Source organism: Amblyomma maculatum, chromosome 10 (genome assembly GCF_055883805.1).
Source record: "Amblyomma maculatum isolate TAMU_Amacu chromosome 10, ASM5588380v1, whole genome shotgun sequence".
NCBI classification, from domain to species: domain Eukaryota; kingdom Metazoa; phylum Arthropoda; class Arachnida; order Ixodida; family Ixodidae; genus Amblyomma; species Amblyomma maculatum.
The window spans coordinates 118,748,416-118,772,005 of NC_139353.1; the positions used below are offsets into that span (position 1 = coordinate 118,748,416).

The window sequence follows — 23,590 nt, forward strand, 5'->3', positions numbered from 1 at the left end:
CCTGTGGACGCGCCGTTCCCAACATGGTATAAGTATGCGATGCATGGCAAAAAAATATATCTTAAAGTCTTTCCTGTGCTGGTACATAGTACCTAAAACTGCCATAGAAAACCAATGGCATGTGCTCTTAACTCTAATTCAAACGTGATACACGGTGAGATATATTTTATGATCATATTGATAGAAACACACTGATCTTGCGATAAGGACTAGATTTTGTTTCCGGAGTTCGTCCTGCGTTCTCAATAAGTAAATAACAGTTTGAGTAGAAAGCTATTAAGGTGCCTTTTGAAGATTTCTAGCGAAAAGCTGATAGTCTGCGGGCCCGGGGCTGCTCAGGTGCGTTTTTGTTTTAAATAGTAGGTAAGCAGCTGAGATGTAGCGTGTGATAGCTTTGTGGACACAGTGATAGAAAGGCTCAAGAGGAAAGTATACAACAGTTGCATCTTGCCTGTACTCATCTATGGGGCTGAAACGTGGAGGCTAACCAAGAGAGTTCTACTTAAGTTGAGGACAACCCAGAGCGCTATGGAACGAAAAATTGTACGGGTAACATTAAGAGATAGAAATCGTGCAGAGTGGGTCAGAGAAATAACTCAAGTTACCGACATTCTAGTAGAAATTAATAAGAAGAAATGGGCATGGGCAGGACATGTAGTGCGAAGAGAGGATAACCGATGGTCGCTGAGGGTAACAAACTGGATTCCAAGGAAAGGAAAGCGTAGCAGGGGGCGGCAGAAAATTAGGTGGGCGGATGAGATTAAGAAGTTCGCAGGGGTCAAGTGGATGCAGCTAGCACAGAACCGGGTTAAGCGGAGAAATATGGGAGAGGCCTTCGCCCTGCAGTGGGTATAATCAGGCAGATGATGATGATGATGATAGAAAGGCCTTAAACTTTCGATCAGTACCACAATTTTCATTTTAAAGCTCTCCTCTCAAAACAAATGTCACACTAGCAAGGTAATAATCGTATCGTGCTTTTAAACATTCAGAGAAAACCTAAAATCCTGCACAGGGAAGACCTTCGAATATGTTTATTTTTATCGTGATGGTTTCACATATGAAACAATGTGTTCAAAACGGTTTTCAACATATTTACTAAAACACCTAGATATGTGCCAGCCGGTACAATTCTTGTCCATTTGAACTTATCCACGTGACATCGATACTATACCAAAAGAGCTTATATACGAAAGTAAGAAACCAGCATTTTGTTATTATTTGTCGGCCAGCTCCGCATAAGCTTCATGCAGATCATTGTTTCGGAACAGCATAGTAGGAGCGCTCTGAAATTTGTGCCTGATATTTGCTAGCAAGAGTATGTAATAATCGCACTTTCATTCACACTTAAAACTTCATTAAATCTACGCTGTGATTGTTGGCAGGGTTATCCCAAGAAAATTACCTAGCAAATATCCGATCTTTTGTCTACCTTGTGCATACGTTGCCTCTTCACATTCCATTTTTATTGCATTCTTGTCACCCTTGTGTAGAGTGCTCGAGCAACGCACTACCATTGAAAAAAGTCACGCTATACATCAGATTCTCGATTGGAGAGGCAACATTGCGCGGCCGCATTTCCATGTATATCCCAGAGCAAGAAGAGTGCGAGACGTTCGTCTAGAAATTATGGACTTTTTTGTGACTTGTGACTTTCATTTTTAATGTATGTTGCATTCAACGCAGTTGCGCACTCTCATAGCCCCTTTTCGATGATCCTGACAACAGTTTTCATCATGATGACGCAATGTTGAATCCCGGTCCCAGTATCCGCTTTTCGATAGAGGCAGGAAGCAAGGTGCTCTTGTCATGTGCCATTTTAGCGTTTGAATTACCGAGGACTTTCACCGTCGTATGCCTAATAGCCCGAGTCACTTTCGGACATTAAACCCTACGAAGCCCCGTCTAAAAGGCACAGACAATACCGCAGTCTAATGCCAACAAAATACTGGTTGCGTTTGCTGCGGCTTTTACCCTGATGGCTTTCCGATTGTCTCTCTTCATTTAATTTTTCCATCGATTTAATACTCATATTTTACGTGGGCCTCTAGTGAATGCCGATTCATACATTTTAGAGATGGGTGGAAAGATGATGGTGGGTACGTGCACGAGCAGCCGATGGAAGGTGTTTTGTCTGGAAGAGGCTAACGAGCGATAGACGCTTCGCATACACGCATCTGTAGGAAACTTTAGGCGATATGGGAGCGTCTTAAGGGGTATGGTGAGTAGATAATGGCTGTGGTTTGGTCCGCTGTGGGTGAACAGTCGTAGGTCACATGTATTGTTTTGCTGATGAATGTCCGGATGCCGGCCACCGGGGATGTTCCCGTCGGGTTGTGGCTTTACAGAAACGTGACCACACAAACCTAATATTCATGTATTGCGATGGCATTATACTTTTCCTCACACTGGTAACCATGCTTTCCCTTAGAGAAACACTCTGCCAGCTGAAGAGAGGTCACATGACGTGTTGACGTCATATATCTTGAACGTAATGAGTGATCATAAATGCAAGTCGGGAGACTCGACTTCTAAAATGATTGCTTGGAGAGTTTTATGGTGTCATGAAGCCGCGTGAAAAATGGCTGAGATGGCGGGAGCTCTAGTATGGTAACTGGAAAATGTTCTCCAGAGCTCTGGCAAGTGGCTGCTAGCAGGTTCCATGGCGGGAAGTGTCTTATGCTACGAAACAGCCGCGCATCAGCACCACTGCCAAAACTCAAGCGAATGGCCCCTGATGTCTACGTGTTCGTGAAAATTAAAACCCGAACGCTCTGATTACGTATGTTGCTCATCATTCAAACTAGCCATGGGCTCCCACCGTAGCACCATTCTCTTCCCCATTCAACAACAAGTACTAATCGAACTCATTGCGAACTTACGGCAAATTGGGCTTTCACTGGACTGGACTGTTGTTTCCCTAATTACCCTGGCAGCGCACCTTTTACGCGAAAATTTCCCAGAGTGACAAAAAAAAAGAAAACATGAAGGATTCCCAAACACTGCATATCGTGACCACTGAGAGTCATTGTGAATTTCTAAATTCAGGTGTATTAAATCTTGCTAACACATTCTTCATATACCTACAATGACATTTCTAGGTGTACTTCTTCGGGACCAGACAGTACCTTGTTATTACACCTTAATATTTACGCTGTGAATTTTGTACAAACCATTCGATCCGCGTGTCACATGTCCATCATTCGAATCAATCTTTTATATGTTCAATTCAGGACGGAGAAACGGCAAACCGCTTGCGTACGACAGTTTGTGGACGACTGCTTGGAGGGTGTGTCGGAGACAGCGGCACTGCTGTTCGTGACGTCACTTCGACACAACATCGATGCCATCTGCACATCTGGTTCTGATCAGAACAAGGGTAGGTTTTGATCTACTTATATGGCATAATATACGGCACCTGCCTAAGCCCGCCGTGGTCACTATAAATTTTCGATGATATCTGGCCTCTCCTGATGCTATTCAGCTGCGTTTAGCGCGCATGGTACAAATAAGAAGAAACTAACCTAAATGAGGCATCCTTCGAGAATTGATTTTGCAGCCAGCAAATGTTAATGCATTCCTTAAAGCTTAATTGGATGCTGATGTTAATAACTTTATTTGTACGTATAGGTTAGATGACGCAAATCAGGTGTTTTCCTCCACCAAATACTCTACGTTGCCGCACAGGCCCTGATGACCAAGTTTATCTTGTAGAGATCCAAGCCAAAAAGCGCGGGCTGCCACTGCGCATGGGTTGGGCTGGGAAATTCCGGTATAGGCTCCCAAAGCGCCACGAAGCGCCGCTGCTGCTCCTGAAGGAGAGCTCCCTCTCTACGTCAAAAACATTAGAGTTAAACCCAGTCAGACGTGCGAAAGCATGGACTTAACTCTTTAGCTGTTGGTCGGTATTCTTTTTTTTTTTTTTGCTCTAAGTTTCGATTTGATTACGCTCCAGGACGTAGGTACATACATAAGGCAACGTGTTCATGTTTACAGCGTTTTCTCTCCAGTTCCAATTCAGCCCGCGGACCCGTAGCGCTCCTTCGGCCGAGACAGTAGAAGATCCCAGCTTACTCGCCATCCTCGTGTGGTCTGACGTGCCGTAGAAATTTCACAGTGTGTCTATGCAAGCAACAGGGAAGCGAATGACTTCATTGAGGTCTGCCTAAACTTCCACTTAACACAAGTGGTATCCGAACCGACCCGCGTTGCAGAAGGGTGTGCAAACATCCTCGATTTATTCCTAACTACCAGGCCGGAAGCCCTCTCATCTATCACTTATCTACGCGAAATCAGCGATCATAAAGTGATTCACGCCACATTTGAGTTCCACCCATCACGACGCCAGAATCAAAACAAAACTATTCGGCTATACGACAAAGGAATCTATGAAGCCTTTAATCTCGAACTAAGCCAATATCTCACAACATTTGAAGTACCTTTTCACGATCGCTCAGTAAATGTTAACTGGTCCTTCTTTAAGAGCAAGATTATCGAACTAACAGACAGATACATCCCTAAAATAAACCTCCACTCCGACCGCCAAAAACCATGGTATACCAAAACAATAAAAAGGCTCGACAATAAAAAAAAACGCCTTTTCCGTGCGGGAAAAAAAAAGCAATACGATGCTTTCGCGTGGGTAATATACTATGCAGCCGAACGCACGCACCTCTCCGCATATCCGCAACGCGAAATACTCTTTCCTTCACAACGACCTCTCGAAATTGTTGACTTCCAATCCCAGAAAGTTCTGGCAGGTAATAAGTGAGCACCCGGCACATACCATCACTCTTACTAAAGAGCCTGGCGAAGAAGCAGATGACAAAGAATGCGCTGATATTTTTAATAATGCCTTTTCATCCGTATTCACTAATCAAATTCACCCACCAACTGCGCCTTCCACCGCCAATATACAGTCCAACATGCCTGCTGTCGTGTTTTCTGAAGCTGGCATTTCCTCGCTAATCGAACACCTTAAAACTTCGTCATCGGCCGACGTGGACGAAATTAACTCCAAAATACTTCGCTATACTAACGGCATTTCTGCAATGTACTTATTGTTATTGTTTTCACAGTCGCTTTCTACAGGATGCATTCCGGATGACTAGAAAGTGGGGAAGGTCATTCCCGTCTATAAATCAGGCAAGAAAGATACTCCTTTAAATTCCCGTCCGATATCATTAACCAGCATACCTTGCAAAATCATTGAACACGTCATCTATTCTCAAATCATGAACGTTTTTGACAGTAACAACTTCTTTCATCCCTCACAGCGCGGGTTTCGCAAGGGTCTGTCTTGTGAAACACAAATGGCCAACTTTCTTCATGACGTTCACTGCAACCTCGACCTAAACTTACAAACTGACGCTATTTTTCTTGACTTCGCTAAAGCATTTGACAAAGTTCCCCACAGGCGTTTACTGCTGAATCTAACCATGCTAAATCTGCATCCTAGCGTCATATTATGAATCGAAGAATTCCTTTCTAACCGCTCCCAGTTTGTTTTCGTTAATCGACACAGTTCTAACCCTCTTCCAGTAACATCCGGCGTACCCCAAGGTTCTGTGTTAGCTCCCCTCCTATTCTTAATCTATATAAACGACTTACCCTCAAACCTGGTTTGCAATGTTCGTCTGTTTGCAGATGACTGCGTTATTTACAGCACAATTTCCAGCACCTCTGACCAATCACAGCTCCAAAAACGACATAACGCAATACATGTCTGGTGCGATGACTGGCTAATGTCGCTTAATCCTAATAAATGTAAACTCGCATCTTTTCACCGCCGGCGTAACCGCCACATTTTCACTTACTCGGTTGCTAACGCTCCACTAGAATCTGCATGCTCATACAAGTACTTAGGCGTCACCTTCTGCCAGGATCTCGGCGCTCACATGTAACAAACCTCGTCGCATCAGCTAACCGATCATTGGGTTTTTTGAAACGCCATTTACGGCACGCCCCTCAAAGTATTAAACTTCTCGCCTACCAATCACTCATCCGACCCAAACTAGAATACGCATCTGCTTTCTGCAGCCCGCAACAATCATATCTCAACCGTTCTCTAGAATCTGTCCAAAATCGCGCCACGAGGTTCATTTATTCTTCCTATTCATATGACATCGGTGTATCGTCACTTAAACGGCAATCAGGTTTATCAACTCTTGCCCATCGTCGTCGCATTGCTTCTCTTAATCGGTTCCAAAAGTTTTTTTACAGCTCCCTCGACCAACCACCCTACATCACACCGCCAGCTCGCTTATCTCATCGCACCGGCCATCCACTAGTAGTTTCATGCCAGCGCGCCCGCACCGTCACTTTTTCAGTATCATTCTTTCTTTGCACTGCAAAAGACTGAAATGACCTTCCCTACGATGTTGATGCCATCACCTGCCCATCAAGTTTTGTAAACAGTTTAAATATGCACTTCATAAATATCATGTAGGCAATCATATTCAATCAATGTTTGTACTCCCACCCCTTATGTAATACCCCCAATGTGGGGTCTTCAAAGTAATAAAGTGAAGTGAAGTGAATATCGCGCGCAGCAAGATGAAAGCCGCACCGCGTCGGGACTGAGTCACTCTCGGTGCCACGCGAGCGAGACAACCCAATTTTCAGGCTAATCCGATAATGACCCCTGTCCCGAGGCGTGACGGCGATGATTTTTGTCATCGTTCGTAGATACACCTATTAAGGACACCGGGTGCTCACTCCCCACCCCCCTCCCTTTGCACCCCTTTGTTGGCACATGGTTAAGGGTAAGCTTTTGCTGTTGATTTGAAAAGGTCACATTCAAGGCCAAGCCACGCACACTATGAAGGCCTGGTTAGACCTCGTGAAATAGGGCATTCGCACAAAAAGGGAAACTGGGAATATGGGGGCAGTGCCGACTGTGGCGGTATCGCGTTCTCCTACACTGTCGCATTCCTACTCCCTTCATGCATATGCAAACTCTTGCACTGCATCTGCAGCACCGCTTCAGAAAACTCTCCTTGCTTGACTTTTATATTTCGTAAATCGAACTTGAATAAGTTTGAAAAGTTCGTTGAGAACTTGTACTCTCTGAAGCAGATGGTCGACAATTGCGATATACGTTTGAACCCGACGAGTGCGCTTCGGAAGTAAGTGATCCCGTTCTGTTTGGTTTGGTTTGGTAAAACTTTATTTCCCACAGTAGGGGTCCTGGAGGAAACTCGGCTAGGCGCCAGGTGTAGAGGGCAGCTCCCACGTCGGCACAGAGAGCCCGAAGCTCTCCGCCGCCGCGCGGGCCTCCTGGACAGCCCGAAGCTGATCATGTAGTGAAGCACTTTTTAACACTTCATCCCAACGTTCCTTGTTCTTGGCGTAGGCGTCGCTCGATGCACAACCACACAGCATATGGTTTAAGTCTACACGGTCACTGCGCCGTTCACAAACATGTTGTCCGTCGTAGTCTGGGTCGATGTGCTTCATGCGCCAGGGGTTGGGGTATGAGTTCGTTGGGAGCAAGCGTAACGTGACTGATCGACTGCGGGTTAATTTCTTATCCGGGAGGGGAAATGCTCGTCTGCCTAGATAAAAGAGCTTAGTAAGCTCGTTGTACGTGAATAATTGATCTCTGTACTCGATATGTGGAGTAGCAGGGGAAACCGGAGGGACGCGGTCGATGAGTCCTCGCGCCGCCTCGTGTGCGATCTCACTGAGATTCCGCAGGCCCATGTGTGCCGGGAACCATACGATGGAGTGATCGGTGATGTTACTTCCGCCTAAGATCCGTAGCGTCGTCTTGTCTATCCCGCCCTTGGCTAAAGCTCGAGTGGCTGCTCTAGAGTCGCTGTATACAGTTGTGAAGTTCGAGTCTTTTAGAGCTAGTGCTATCGCTGCTTGTTCAGCTACCTCTGGCTTCTTGGTGTAAAGTGTGAGTGAGTTGCGCGTACGCCCGTGTCCGTCGACTACTGCTACCGAGTAGGCATGCTTTCCTGGTATGTACGCTGCATCCACGAAAGCTGTCTGGTCGAAAAACTGGGCCGCGTCCACAGCGAGAGCTTTGGCGCGGGCGAGCCTTCTTCCTTAATTGTGGATCGGGTGTACGTTTCTTGGGAAGGGGAACACTTTGATTGCTTCTCGCACGACTTTAGGTAACTGCAGGACGTTGTCCCTTTCTACTATGGTGTTCAGGCTGAGCTTAACGAGAATCTCTCTGCCCGCTTTGGTGCTTGATAGGCGTGTAATCTGTGCCGTGTGCTGTGCCTCGATGATTTCGGCAAGGGTATTGTGCACTCCTAGCTGTAAGAGTAGTTCAGTGGAGGCATTATCGGGGAGCCCCAACACTGTCTTGAAAGCTCGGCGTATGTGTACTTCAAGCCTTCTCTGATGTTCCTTTTTCCAGTTGACCATTGCAGCCACGTATGTGATGTGACAGAGTACAAAAACATGGACCATTTGAACCGCGTTGTACTCGCTCAGTCCCCTGTGCCTATTCATGATGCGTCGAAACGTCCAGATCGTGTTTGGAATCTTGATCGTGATGCTGTCAAGCATCGCCCAGTTGGACCCGTTGCTTTAGATGATTAATCCTAGAATTCGTATTTTATCGACCGTAGGTATGCGATTTCCATCCCTGTCGTGTAACTCTATGAAAGGTGTGTGGTGTCGGCGCCAGTCGTTGGACGGGCGCCCTGGTCTTGGGGGGTGGTAGATGAGTACCTCGGATTTTCTAGGAGAGCAGCGAAATCCCAATGGGGCAAGATGGGCCTCGTTAACCGTGATGGCTTCTTGCATGCGCGCTTCCAATTCCGAATCGCTGTCACCGGTGCTCCAGATGGTAACATCGTCTGCGTATATGGTGTGCTCCACATCAGCAATTTCACCCAGTGCGCGAGAAAGCTTTCTCATCGCCAAGTTAAATAAGAATGGTGAAAGTACTGAGCCTTGTGGTGTTCTCTTATCGCCCAGATTAAAGCTCTCCGAGACGTGTTCGCCTATCCGGAGAGTGGCCGTTGAATCCTGCAGAAACGCCTTGACGTAGTGGTAGAAGCGTGTTCCGAGATTGTGGTCAGATATGGCTTTGAGAATGGACGCCGCGTTCATTGTATTAGTTATTTTAGGCGATAGCTTATGCAAGTCGTTCCGGCCGAAAGCCGCTGGCGTAGTTGTAATAGTCCCCACCGCGTGTCAGAAATATACAGGTGTTGCGTAAAAATGGTAACATTTCAATTTTTTGTTCTACTGATTGATGATTCATTGATGCGAAAGAGGCGATGATGAGTACGTAACGGATGGGGAACTTTTAAGCGCTGGGAAGGTAGGCTAGACTATAGAAGCTAGGCTGAGAAGCTTGCTCTGAAGAAGCTAGTCTCATGTATTTCGGGCCTGACGCATTGTTTGATTTTACTTTGTGATAATATGGGCTTTACAGGCCCATAACTGGCAGTTAAAAGGCAATGTTCAGTGCTAGTGGTGCCAAACCACTTCACACGACGCACACACGCAAATAACATTTCAAACACATGCGAAACAATGTTGAGAAAATTTAAAGGAAATTTTATTGTTCCACTGTTTTTTGTATCCGCTCCGGGATGATTGGACAGGGATGCTAATAAGGTTCGCATTTGCTGAGAAAAGTGTGACAAGCTTGTAGCTAATTTAGGACAGCGTAAAAGTCCACGCAAGCTAACATTCGTTTATTCATACTAAGCGTGATCATCCTATGGAACATGCATTCGAGACTGAAGATTCTCTTACAAAGCTTGAAATTACGCTACTTGAAAACAATGCTGGGGCGGCGTTCATGTGAATTATAGCAAAGCAAACACATTCACCTGTGGGATAATGGCCAATGTTGCAACATCTTTGCCGCGGGGTGGAAAAGTATTCATGCTGTATAATAGAGTACTTCAGCAAAACTATTGGGTCATTTGTGAACTCACGAGAGATGCTTTCCGGCGAGCAGCAGTTCATTTTTAATTTAATAGACAGCTTCTATTTTTTTAATAACCCTTTAGTCATTTCACGTCTCATCTCATATTTTATAACACTCAATTAGACCATCATTCTTCAAAGGAAACCTACAAAAAAATCTTTTTATCTTTCTGCACAAAGGCATTAACAGATAAAGAAACAGCGAGTTTAGCACCGTTCTCCTCTTACTCGCTCAGACTAAAGGGCGCGTGCTACTGGTGCCATGCTGGTGCTACCGCCGCGCATTTGTTGTTGTTGTGGTTGTAGGAAGAAGGAAAGGAAAATGCGCGGGCCTACTACTGGCTCTGTGGCTGCGCCACCTCCACTGTCTCATGCGGACAGAAGAGAGAAGTAGAGAAGAAAAATAAGAGGGAGAGAAAAACACGCGCCGCAACAGCCGTCGTCCACCACCTAAGCGGTGGCGGATGCAATGACGGCCTACAACAGATAAAAATTCGGTGGCTGGCTAGCCCCTGCTGTAAGCAGCGTTGACCAACCTGTCCCAGCCCAGTAGGGTAAGGAACAACCACCCTTCACTCCTCCTTGCTCCCGTAGCCTGGACGTCTCGCCGCCAGGGGAGGCGCGGGGCGGCCGTCATGCACTGAAACTTGAGCTCAGGTTCCCTATCCTTTCACGTCTCCGAACTGTATTCATAAGCGCCCGAGGACTCCACTAAATGGATAGGCTTTCTGATTTATTTGCTTGGTATGAATTGTAGGCTGTAAAATCTTAAAGCGACTTAGGCTTTTAGACTTAGGCATGATTGTGTAGAGGGCTGCGGATAATTTCGACCACGTAGGCTCACTACTATGCGCTGGCTTTGCATAGAACATGGGCGCCGACGCGTCGCCTGCATCGAAACGAAGATGGCATGGAATAAATTTACAGTTGTTATCTCAATAGTACAGCGCCCTAACCTAAATTTTATTGTCAGCTCAATTCGTATTTTGCCTGCAGGGACCTCTTTGAATATTTTGGCGCAAATTCTGAATTTTTAATCTGCTTATAAAGTTTATTGAATCTGCTTCAATGGGCATTTTTCGTTCAAGAACATCAGATCCGGATATCGACAGCGACAACGTTGGATCCTCGAGACTGCCGTGTTAAAAAACACGTTGATGCTTTAGAGCAATCAATAAACATTTTTTTTTTAACTTTGCTAGTGACCGGCGAATGTGGCTTGTCGACATGGGATAGTGAAGTTTTTTATAGTGTGCGCATATTGCGACGCCGCTCTATAAACTCGATGACTTGCTGCAATGCAAATTTAGTTACTCTTTCGCAAAAGAAACCGTAATGGCGTCATCCCTTTGATCGAGATCAATCGTCCTCAGAGGCCTTTCAAAGGATCTCCTTCGTGACATAGTGACCACTGAAACTGTTATATCCAGGGTCATATAATATCTATAATTCTTTATCATATAATATTATATTATAATCTCTATTATAGCATCAGACAGAAAATGGGAGACAGTGGCACTTCATGCACCGTTTTCCATCGTACCGGTTGAGCGACGTTGCAAATGTTTCTCTTTTATTTGAATGCTGCTGAGTTTCAGCTGAATTTGTTGAGGCAGAGCGAATAGGCGAAGCCGCCAGCGTCCCCACAGTCTTTAAAATTTATTGCACTGAACTGACACAAATCACACGCACTTCATACAGAAAATAAACTGACATGAGTGGAGCTTGAATGCCGTCAATTATAGCTAAAAGAAGAAGGTAAAAAAAAACAACCCAACCCAGCGTGAAGAAACTCGATTTCATGCACATAAGCAACATTGAAAGAAATATTTTAAACAAAATACAGAAATGTTTCAAAATAAAATTATGGGCAACACTTAGGTACGCATTTAAGAATATGACGCAATAATGTACGTAGGCTACCCTTCCCCCCGACTTATGAAGTACCACTATAAACAAACCATATGAATGCACAAGCATGGCATAGAGGTAACGTGTCCGCTTCAGAAGTCCTGGCCGGATCCTGGTAGGCTGATTCTGATATCGCCCTCCCACATAAAAGGAGAAGCCAGAGTTGGCAGCTCCTGCCAAACGTAATGTCAAGATCCCTACGTCCAGTTAGTGATCGGCCATGTCAGCTGCGAGCTACCGCCTGCCAGTGCCATGCTCGCGATTTTACGCACATTACGTCGTCGATGACAGCGTCAACGCCAGACGTTTTGGCGAGCGGGGCCTTACCTCTATTGCGTTAAAAACAGCCATTTCTGAGTTCACATAGAGCACAAAAATTTAAAGAACTGGCACTCGTACTTAACGTCAAGTTAAATTCCTAATAGTATGGATGGCATGTTCCGCCAATGGTTGGGGAGAGATATGGCAGGAGAGGAATGCACTATATGAAAACTGAAAGAAAAGGCTTAGCACAGGCGTAGGTTGCTGTAATCGCCCGTCTTAGTGCACCTTTCAATATGTCGGCCCAAAATAATTTATGGCTGCCACCTCGTACTGCTCGTCGTCGCCCACATTTTTTCGTTCTTTCCCTATTTACCCTTCCAACCCTTGGTTCCCTTCTGATTCTTCATGGCCTTTCTTTGATTTGAATATAGTAGAGAGAGTTGAGTGGTAAGTGTTCTGGAAACAAAAAGAGATGAACAAGAATTGGGGAGAAGAATTAGGTTGCTGACCAATATCTTGCATGAGGATAATTCGAGGTGTTTGCTAAAGAACTGACTGTTACTATGTAGATGCGTGTGTTTATTTTACCGCCACATCGTTAAGTGCTCTTTCTGCTGGATTTCGGTCAAGCATTGTCGTTCTGGCCATTGTAAATGAAAACATGTTTAGGTCCCTGCCGAAACTGCACTGAGGGAATGAGAAAGCCTTAGCTGTGCAACGCAGTGTCTTTTCATTTTTTACCACTTTTTTTACTTTCTAATGTTTTCCTGTACCTTATTTTGCCTTTATTTCTCAATTTTACTCGATGCTTTTATTGTTAACCTTATATTTTAATCTATTCACTTATCACTACTAAAATTATTATTCATCAATAATTATTCTTCATTGTTATTAATTGAGGTCATCCCATAATATTTCATTGATTGTGCGCATAGCCTACTCCGTTCAGTTCAGTCGTTCAGTGTGTCCGACTCTTCGTGACCCTACGGACCATGTCACGCCACGCTTTCCGCTCTCCCACTATCTTCCTAACATCACATAACTTCATCTGCAGCGCCTCGAGGATGCCATCTAACCATCGCGTTCGCTGCATCCCCCCTCTTCGGCGACCCTCAACATTCCCAACATCAAATCTTTCTCCAACGACACCTCTCTTCTCATCAGATGACCAAAGTAGCTGAGCTTTAACTTTAGAATTTGACCCTCCAATGAGGAGTCAAGGTTTATGGTTGACAATATCGACTGATTTGATCTTCTGGCAGTCCACCTAATTCTCAAGAGTCTCCGCCAGCACCACAATTCAAACGCGTCAATTCTTCGGCGGTCAGCCTTTTTCACAGTCCAACTCTCGCATCCATACATCACAACTGGAAAGACCATAGCACGGGTTATACGGATCTTGGTTGCCAGACTAATGTCTCTGCTCTTTACTAGGCGGTCAAGGCTAACCATGACTCTCTTTCCCATAAGCAGGCGTCTCCTAATTTCATGGCTGCAGTCTCCTTCCGGGGTAATCTTGGAGCCCAAGAAGAGAAAATCTGTCACCGCTTCCAGTTCTTGTCCCTTGATGCTCCAGGTCTTGATAGGGCAAGACGCCATGATCTTTGTCTTTTTAATGTTTAGTTTAAGCCCAGACTTATCACTCTCTTTTTGTACGCGCATCAGAAGTCTCTTGAGTTCCACTTCACTTTCTGCCATTAAAGTGGTATTATCCGCATAGCCTACTACGCATTAGTAATTGGTTTACAGGAGAGATGCATATCTGTCCCACTCTCTCTGTGGGCACATCGAAGGGAACTTCATACTAATACACCGCATACGGTTCCCATACACAGTCGTGGCTCAAATTTTGCATACACATTCCGCGTCCACGGTTTGGCCTCATCAACATAGCCCTTTGAATGTTTTGGCAAAAAACCCCGAGCACACCACTAGCAGGGGTAGCTTACGGATGAGATGTCAGGGCACTGGTGGTCCTGCGGGTGTTATGACATCACGAGATCATATAACAGACAAGGTGGCATAAGTACCTCCTTTCAGAAAAAAAGAGCAAGATGATATTCGGACCCTGGGTCCTTGAATCTTGGGTCAAGCATGTTGCCTTAAGGCTGCGCAAGAACATTCGGAAGGCTTTGTTACAGCGGCGCTTTGCATGTACGCCGGAATTTCTGCGCTTACTGTCGTAATTAACCACTGTAGGTTATGAGAATGTGTTCTATTACAAGCACAAATTAAAGCTTTATATATTGTATCAGTAGCAATGTGCACGTGCATGAAGGAGGGTCGGTAAGAAAAGCCGCAGATGAAACCCAATAACATTACCGTTTCACACATTTAATTTCGATGCTTGTGTGTCTTCGAAATGTTTTTTGTTTTCTATTTTCCGAACACTGATGTCTTCCTAGTCTTTTTGCTTCATGTGTATGAAAATAGGTAAAAACATAATAGTAATAATAATAACACAGGTTAAGGAAGGGTGTAGTATCTGTCACAGTCATTTTGTGGACACCTAAGCAGGACCGTAATGGAAGGGAGGAAGGTGGGAGTTAAAGTGGAAAGAGAGAAAGGGGAGCAGTAGTAACGAACCCATTAAGAGAACGAAAGTTATCAACATGCTATTTTATTTTTCCCTTAATTTCTTTTGTACCATGGCCTTTTCTTTCAACAGAGTTCCAGAGGGCTGCCCCGTGCCTGAACTCAACGGGTCCAGGTATCCACGCCTGCTTTCAGGGCCTGAAGAGCAGTCTGCAGAGGACCGTAGTCAAAGCTCCCGTCGAGGAGGTCATTCCTCAGAGTTGCTGGTGAGTGCTTTGGTCGACAGCCTCATTAACTACCCAGTGTGCCTCATGACTGGGCACAAAATTCATATGTCATCTTTTGGAAAAGATAGACATTATATGATTGGTGTAACTCTACTCTGAAACCTATTAGATATATGTCTACCAGAACTCAAAACAGGGAACTGCAGCTGTGGCCGAGAAATGTTTCATGTTTTCGGTTGGAAATGAGTTTTATAGATTGATCTGCTGACAGTTTTATGTATCACTCACGTGTATTTTGATCTGGTAAAATTCTATTGTTGCAGTGTTCGAGTGAAAGTGTTGAAATATCTACTCTGCGTGTTAAAGAACTGGCGTACTAGCTTGTTGATTGGCACTGAATGAAATGACAGTGTAGGCTCAAAATCGTAAGTACCAAACAGCTATGTAGATGTTTAGGCAGGAGCTGTTCGGAGGCGAAGGCTCTTCAACTCAGATGACGCGTATTTTTTACCACGCGTATTTTTTACTCAAATACTCCTGGATGCCGTTGGGGATGCAAACGCATGCAAAGCGACAGTAAGGCTTGAAGTAACGGCAAATATACTTTTACCAAAACATGCCTTCGTACTCTAGCACAAGTATAGTAATTTGAACTTTATAATGAAAAAGTCTAGAATAGTACCCTTTTCTGAAAGAGAAATTTGTGAATGTTCTAAATATTATTGTTTATTTTAGTGCGTAATATGGAAATGATTTATTATTTATAATGCGATAAGGAAGGGGAGAGAATACGAAGGTGTAGAAGAAAGCCTTTCGCGTGCTTCACAATGGACAGTGGCTCTGCCACTGAATAGATGGCGTTATGTGCTAGCAGATGCACCGCGCTAGATTCGTTGACATTCAGAAACAGCGCCTCATTTTTTAATTTCGTGACCTCAAATTTTAATTTGACATAAAAACTGCTGACATACAACTCTGCATAAGTTGTATGATATAAAATACATCAAAATTTACGGACGTAACATAAGAAACCGAGTCTATTTCGATGAAAGAGATCCAGTATTGATCAGAATTATCTTATCGTTTGAATCTTTGGTCCGCCTGCAATTATCAGGCACTGTGTGAGTGAACCACTAAAAGCCGACCTGTCTAAGCAGAAGTGTACCAGCCATAAACTGGCCCATTATAGATTCCCGATAACTGTCATCTCTGCCTTTGAAAGACCCAACAGCTTTAGTGGATTCCTACAGCGGCCTGTTACAGGGACTCATTTGCCTACATGTCCCTTCTCCGAGGTGCACTTTTCTTATCGCTCAGTGTCTGCTTCCGTAATTAGTACCTTTCTATTCTCGCACATACTGATTAGCATACATTCGGGAACCACCAGACTTTGAGAACGCTTCACAGACATGGTTGCTCAATTTATTTATTTGATACATACTGCTAGCCTGCTTGCATAGGCTGTTGCAGGTTTTGGGCATAAAATCGAAAGAAAAAGTACAGGAACATTCAATGTTTACACTTTTCTCATTTTGATAGTATTCTTAATGGCTGTGTGAAACAAGAAATGGAAAAGAAGAGACGGGTATGATACAATACAATCAACCTGAAGACACATCTTTTTCAATATTTGCGCAGAGGTCAGACTACACATATAAGGTACTCAAGGAACAGTTGCCAGGCGTGAAGTGAAACTATTTAGTAATGAGGATATAACCATTTCATCGGCTAAATCATTTCATTCGCGGACCGCCAGGGGAAAATATCGCTGTGTGCTCGATACCCGACTAAATGCTTTGAATGTCGCGTTCTTTCGTTCCTATGTGGTGACAGTGAAATATATCTATTGCGGTCAATTTAAAGGTTCCGATTAAAATAACATAAATAAACTTAATAAATAGAATGGCTAGGGGGCTCTACTGCTGACACAAAGGACGCGGGTTCGTACCCAGTCGCATAAGCTACTTTTAGATCCAGGCGGAAAACAAAGCACAGTTATACTCTGCCTTCCCAGTGCACGTTAAAAACGTTGCGTTATGATTTGTGGAGTTTTCTTCTATGGCGTTTCTCATAGCCTGATTTTTTTCGGATGTTAGCTCCTCTAACCCAAACAAAACTTGGTGTGAGAAAACACCCGGCGTAGATTAACACACAGCAGTCACCAAGCCACACGAACGTGCAGCTTCAGTCATACTCAGCGTCAACATGGCTCCGCGTGGGGACGCATACGTGTGCTTTGCCTCATTAAAAATAACTCGTTCACGAATAAATGCTGAGTGGCGAACAATTACGGGGCCTCGAAGCTGTGCTTCGCACTGTCATTCGTTGTGGCTGAATTTGCTAATAGCTTTGGCGCAATGATGCCTTACCTCTTGTGCACCCACGCGGAGGCGTGTTCCTGCTAAGTGTGATTGACACTGTACAGAGAACACAACGCCTCTCTAAAACGACCACCCTGGGACCTCCGGGCCGCTTCAGTCAACATCTATTGATAACCACCCCGTTCGAGACTGATTAAGAGTAAGCATGCGAGGCCAAACTTATAGCCCTATCCATCTTTTCGGCAATCGCCACCTGCTTTCGTTTAGAACACTATTTGCGCTGCCCTCTGAGGAACCTAAAGGTAGCAGCTGAGAGGGCGTTGCTGGCTTATTCGGAATAAAACCCATTGATACTTTGAAAGTTACGCCAACGATTGAACTTTGCCGCCGCCGCGATACCTGCTCGCCTCCTCCTCGCCCCTTGCGCGCCCCTTCGCTGAAGGCCGGCTCTCCGCCCGATTTCCTGAGCAACGATTAGTCTCCCTGCCGTTGCCCTTGGAAACCAACGCGCGTCCGGCGTTTTCCTTGTGTTTTCTTTTCCCTTCGCGCCATTTTTCTCCTATTCTCGGCGAGCGAATATTGAGCGCTGTGCTTTTATTGAACCGTGCAAGCTCTATGCCGTGCTGTTGCGCGTACAACTGCAGCAAGCGGCCTGAAGATGGTTATACGGTATTCATGATACCTCAAGGCAAGCGTGACGGCTTGCGCAAGAGTCAATGGATTCACAAGATTAGTCGAAAGAAGTTTATTCCTAGAAATAACAGGGTTGTTTGCGACGTAATGCGCCTTTCGCACTCCCCGTAATAACACGTCACCTGACGCTGCGTTTTCTATTCCTGCTTGCTTCTCAATATTTTAGCGGCGACAACATGTTCATTGTATAAAAATAAGGTTGTCCTCTGCAGCATGCTGTATACTCTGCGAGGCTCCAAGGCATCATCCTTTAACACGCTGTCGACTTCTGTACAGTCAGAAATAGGGCACTATAATCTGCTTTTTGCTGTCAGAGATAACTGGAAAATTACAGTCTCACAATTGCATTTGTCGCGATTATGCTAGGATCCCTGACCTCCTTCACTAAAAATCAAAATTCGGTCTTGTCTTTCCAGCTTGTACTTGTAGTGTGCGTCGGTTACTCGGGAGCAATGAATGCTGGCCCTAAAAAACTCTTTGGCAAGTAAACCCGAGGTATTGCAGGTAATCTGCACTAGTTAGGTCGTACGGCATTTTTTTTTTTCAATTTTTGAATGTGTCTTGCCATGCTTCGACGCACGCGTGGGTTAAAAAGTATGCGTTCGTTTTATCAGGGATACGGCCAATGTGCAGGAGCTGTTCACATGATCACACACGCTTCACTTTAAGCATGACTACTAGGCGTTGGCAGGTTAGCTTCTCTTTGAAAGCTGGAGCTCTAGAACCGCGATTCCGCGTATTCATTTACTGCGAGAAAAGTTTTCCCATCGATGTCAAATCAGCCGGAATCATTGCATCAATTTTCTGTATTTACGAAATTTAAACAATCAATAATGATTATAGTTATGATGTAAAAAAATAGGGGAACATTTTGCGAGCAACAATTCTTAGCACTGTGACATATAACTCATTTCAATTGTATGCAAGAAGATTTTTTTTTTCACCTTGCCTGATTTATTAACTCATCGCTCTCTATGTTCTAGCTATATTTCACTGAAGACCAGTTTGAGTCGCCAATATTACACGAACTCGAAAAAAAACTGAGGCAAACGCAGTTCCATCAAAGTTCTCTCACCGACCTGTCCTTTACTTCAGGACAGATCGGTGAGAGAAAATTCAAGGTTCATGTCTCCTCGACAGACATGAACCTCGCGCTGATAGTAGTCAGTTATTTCAGTGGCTTGCTCTTTTCCCACCTCCATTTATGAGTAAACAAGAAAGTATAAGAATTAGAAGTCAATGTATAGTTGTCTCGTCAAATATTATGAGATAATAGAGATATGACTGACAACGTAAGTCAATGAAAATGGAAGTATATCAATGGGTCATGGGACGGCATGAGATTAAATAGTGATTGTTATGAATAGTGGAGCTTATCATAGGAGGTTGCATAAAGAAAGTAACAAAATTCCTATAAAGAAAGGTGTTAGGCAAGGAGACACAATCTCTCCAGTACTATTCACGGCTTGTTTAGAGGAAGTATTCAGAGACTTGGAATGGGAGCAGTTAGGGATAAGGGTAGATGGAGAATACCTCAGTAATCTGCGATTTGCTGGTGACATTGCCTTGCTAAGCAACTCGGGGGATGAACTGCAAATAATGATTGATGACCTAGACAGTAAAAGTAGAAAGGTAGGCTTGAAAATCAATATGCAGAAGACTAAGGTAATGTTCAACAGCCTCGGATAGAAACAGCAGTTTGCATTAGGTAGCGAAATACTGGAAGTAGTGGACGAATATGTCTACTTAGGACAGGTAGTAACCGCAGATCCGGACCATGAAAAGGAAATAACAAGAAGAATAAGATTGGGATGGAGCGCATTTGGGAAGCACTCGCAGATTATGACTAGCAGCTTACCGGTATTGCTCAAGAGGAAAGTATACAACAGTTGCATCTTGCCTGTACTCACCTATGGGGCTGAAACGTGGAGGCTAACCAAGAGAGTTCTACTTAAGTTGAGGACAACCCAGAGGGCTATGGAACGAAAAATGATAGGGGTAACATTAAGAGATAGAAAGTGTGCATAGTGGGTCAGAGAAATAACTCAAGTTATCGACATTCTAGTGGAAATTAAGAATTAGAAATGGACATGGGCAGGACATGTAGTGTGAAGAGAGGATAACCGATGGTCGCTGAGGGTAACAATTTGGATTCCAAGGGAAGGAAAGCGTAGCAGGGGGCGGCAGAAAGTTAGGTGGGCGGATGAGATTAAGAAGTTCGCAGGGGTCAAGTGGATGCAGCTTGCACTGAACCGGGTTAAGTGGAGAAATATGGGAGAGGCCTTCGCCCTGCAGTGGGTATAATCAGGCTGATGATGATGATGATGAATAGTGATAGGTAATGATGGTGGCTCTTACGGATAATAATAGTAAATGATAGTAATAGGCCCGGATAGTGAGGTGATAGTGTTCGTTGCGGATAGTGACAGTTACGATAGGTCACTGGCATTAGTAGATATAGTAATAGATAGGATAGCGATAGTTAATGAATTGGCAGTTATATGTTTTCTCATTTCCGCACGTTGAAGACTCTATGTGCCCCCTGTAATTTCTTTATTTGATTGTTGCGTTCAATGAAATCACGCTCTTTTACATAGGGCATGAGGCCGCAGCATGCTTGCCCCAGAACTTCAGTGTGTCGGCAATAGGGCCCACCACTTCTCCCAGTGTACCCTGCTGTCTTTTAACCACACGCGAAGTCAGTGAGTGGCCGCGAACTCATAAAATTATTTAATTCCTACATCAGCAACATATCAAGACTGCCGTGGCAAACCTGTTCCTTACCTCGAAGCGGCAAAGAACAGCTCAAAATTTGGTTTTACACAAAATTAACTAATTAACGCAGATTATCGCGGATTATCGCGGATCGCTAACTAGCACAGTGCCATTACATTTGGCCTAAGCTTGCCAGTGGTATACGGTTCGATGTTTCAGTTAAAATTTAGATTTTAATTGCAATTTACTAAATATCAATTATATTGGCCCAGTAATTGATCAAAATACATGTACAATTAACCAATAATAAAATCTCATGGTTAATCACGTGACATATACTATGCTTAGAGAGATAGCTTGACAGTAGCGAAATAGACTAAGTCCTGCTCTGACCTTCTCTGATCTTGAAGTTCAAAGCACCAGCCTGGATCGTTTTCCGAAGTTTTACCGCGGTGAAAAATTTCACGCTCTAAAAAAAACACAGTCAGAGGCAGTACTAGATTAGGTGCACAAAGTAAAACCTTATCATGTGACTTAAAAAGTGTCTGCAGCACAGAACTCGCCTGAAAGCTTTGTTTATCAGTATTCCCCATTCAAACAGTCCAAAGAAGAAACCAATCAATTCAAGAACTTTACTTTCGGCATTCTCAACGCTTTTCTCGCAATTTTTTCAAAAATTTTGTGCACTCCTGGAGCGCAGACCTAGCCCAAAAGCTCGCGCTTCACTCACTGCTGCGGCCGGCCGGCGGGTGACAAGGAGAAAAAGCGTGTCGTGCGCAGCGCTTGCCGCCGCCCCGCGAGGAGAATCGAGGAGGAAAGCGCGGCGCGGAGGAGAGTGTCGCTACTTTCAAATTATCAAGGGACTTTAATTCGGAACTTTGCCTTTTGTTGTTTTATCGGCTAGCGTGGACAGCACTCTGACGAAGAAAGCAGGCGGTGAAGCCGCGGTAGCTATCGAGCCCCGAAAAGTGCTGTCGGTTTGACCATGCATGCTTACTCATAGTGGGTCTCGAACCAGGCGGTTATCGATAGATGTAGCATGTGTAGCCCACAGCGGCCCGAAGCACGCTGTTAGTCGTTCTAGAGAAGCATTTTGCTGCCCGTACAGTACTGAGCAAAGATGCACACCACACGCTGCATGTGACGGAACAAGCAAAGACTTAACTGCGAAGCCAACTACCAACAGCTCTCTGGCATCAACAATATCGCGGCCCATTTTATGACCGTGCATGTGTCGTTGGCTCTGTCACTGTCAGTAGACAGCGCTTCAGTGTAGGTCTGCAGGGACAGCTTGGGGAAATTCAATGGAAAAGAAACAGAGTGTAAACCTATGCCGAAAGTGGAAAAGGCATACCAGAAAGGAAGCTTTCTATGATAACTCAAAAGGCAGTGCCCCACTTTTTGAAACTAGATCCGGGTGTCTTATATCGCACAGCTACAAAAAAAATTTAAACAAGAAGATGACACGTGTGCAGTATGTGGTAACTTCAGTGAAACAATTGACCATCTTACACTCGAATGTAATGATATCCATCCGGATGTCGATGCAGGCTGAGTCACTCTTCCTGAGGCGCCGGGATTTAGAGATTCCACTGGTCGGATGAATGAATTTGGGGTGGAAGAAAGGAAAAAGTGATTGGAATATTGGCCACTTAAGAGCAGAAAAGTTACATAATGTTAGTAGTGTAGAGATAAAAATTCAATACATGGAATGATGGTGTAGTTAACCGATCTATAAAATTATTCAACATAAAGGCAAAAAACGAGCTTGATAGAAACTGCTACCACGACGTTTCAAAGGGGACCCTCCTATATTCCATCCAACCATCCACTCCTAGCTCCGGTACTGGCTGCGTGTTTTATATCACTTGTGCTTACGACTGTACCTGCATAGTTTAAGGCTACCGTGTCTTACTCCAGATACCAAGCGAGCTCACTTTTCATTACACTCTAAATTTTCTTCTCTCCACCGTTCATACACATTTCACACCCATCGCTCCGAGTGTGAGGCCACATCTTTCTGACCAATCTGGGTTTGCTCTACAATCCGCTGTGGCCGCTCGTAGATAATAGCGCGGGAGCTGGTTTGGTTTGGTTTTTGGGGTTTAACGTACCCAAGTGGCTGAAAATATGAGACGCCCTTGTGAAGGACACCAGAAATATCGATCATCTTGGGTTCTTTAACGTAAACTGACATCGCAGAGCACACGGGCGGCTAGCTTTTTACCCCCGTCCAAAAGCAGCCGCAGCGGCCGAGATTTAATCCCTCATCCACGGGCACAGTAGCCGAGCTGCCTAAAAACTGTACCACCACGGCGAGAGCCTTAATATTGCCGCCTTGATAATTATTGCCTCATTGCTGCACGAGTCGGCCGCTGAATTAGTTATCTTCATAGAGGTGACCGATATCTGAAGCTGACCCTCTCTTCTTGCATGCCGCTGTCTCTCCCCCACAGTGCATACAGTGACATGGTAGACTGCACCGAAGAGGTCCTGCAGCCATGCGACGTTGGCGCCAAGGATTTCTTGCTGGACTTGATAGACAGAGTGACGGGAAAAGCACTGAAGCTGGCCTGTATTGACCTCACCAGAGGATCCGAAGCCTGCAAAGCATTACCGGAGTTGCCTCCTCTGGGCGCCGAGGATCGCAAGGTGGACAACTACATGCAGTTAATCATTGAAGTGGCCATCACGATCGAGTCATAGTGCCGATGCGCTCGCCATTGATCCCCTCTGATACTTTCCCTCGCAAATATTTCTGCTTTTTTGTGAGACAATATGAGCTATATGCTCTTGAATGTCTTGAATGCATCATTCATGAATATGCAAGCTTCTTTAGCGCATCCAAAGTTTCGAAACTTTCCACGTACAATACTGTGCTTTTATATTAGTGAAGCACGTGGAAATGGGGCAGGCGTTATCAATACACCCTGCAAAGGGCGATTTAGCAGAAAGAATGTAAATGTTCGGATGGCATTCTTACAACCTATGGAATCAACTGCTTAGTTTACTCATCAT

General features: G+C 44.7%; 1 protein-coding gene across 1 annotated transcript in view; it reads left to right on the forward strand.

Moving 5' to 3' along the window:
* LOC146177322 (uncharacterized) overlaps positions 1-23,278 on the forward strand; it is a 33,144-nt gene extending 9,866 nt beyond the window's left edge. The window contains exons 3-5 of the mRNA XM_084581522.1: positions 3,234-3,379; positions 14,750-14,882; positions 23,029-23,278. Coding sequence (XP_084437648.1) covers positions 3,234-3,379; positions 14,750-14,882; positions 23,029-23,278 — 529 coding nt within the window. The remainder of the gene's footprint in view (positions 1-3,233; positions 3,380-14,749; positions 14,883-23,028) is intronic.
* Positions 23,279-23,590: the final 312 nt, after the last annotated feature.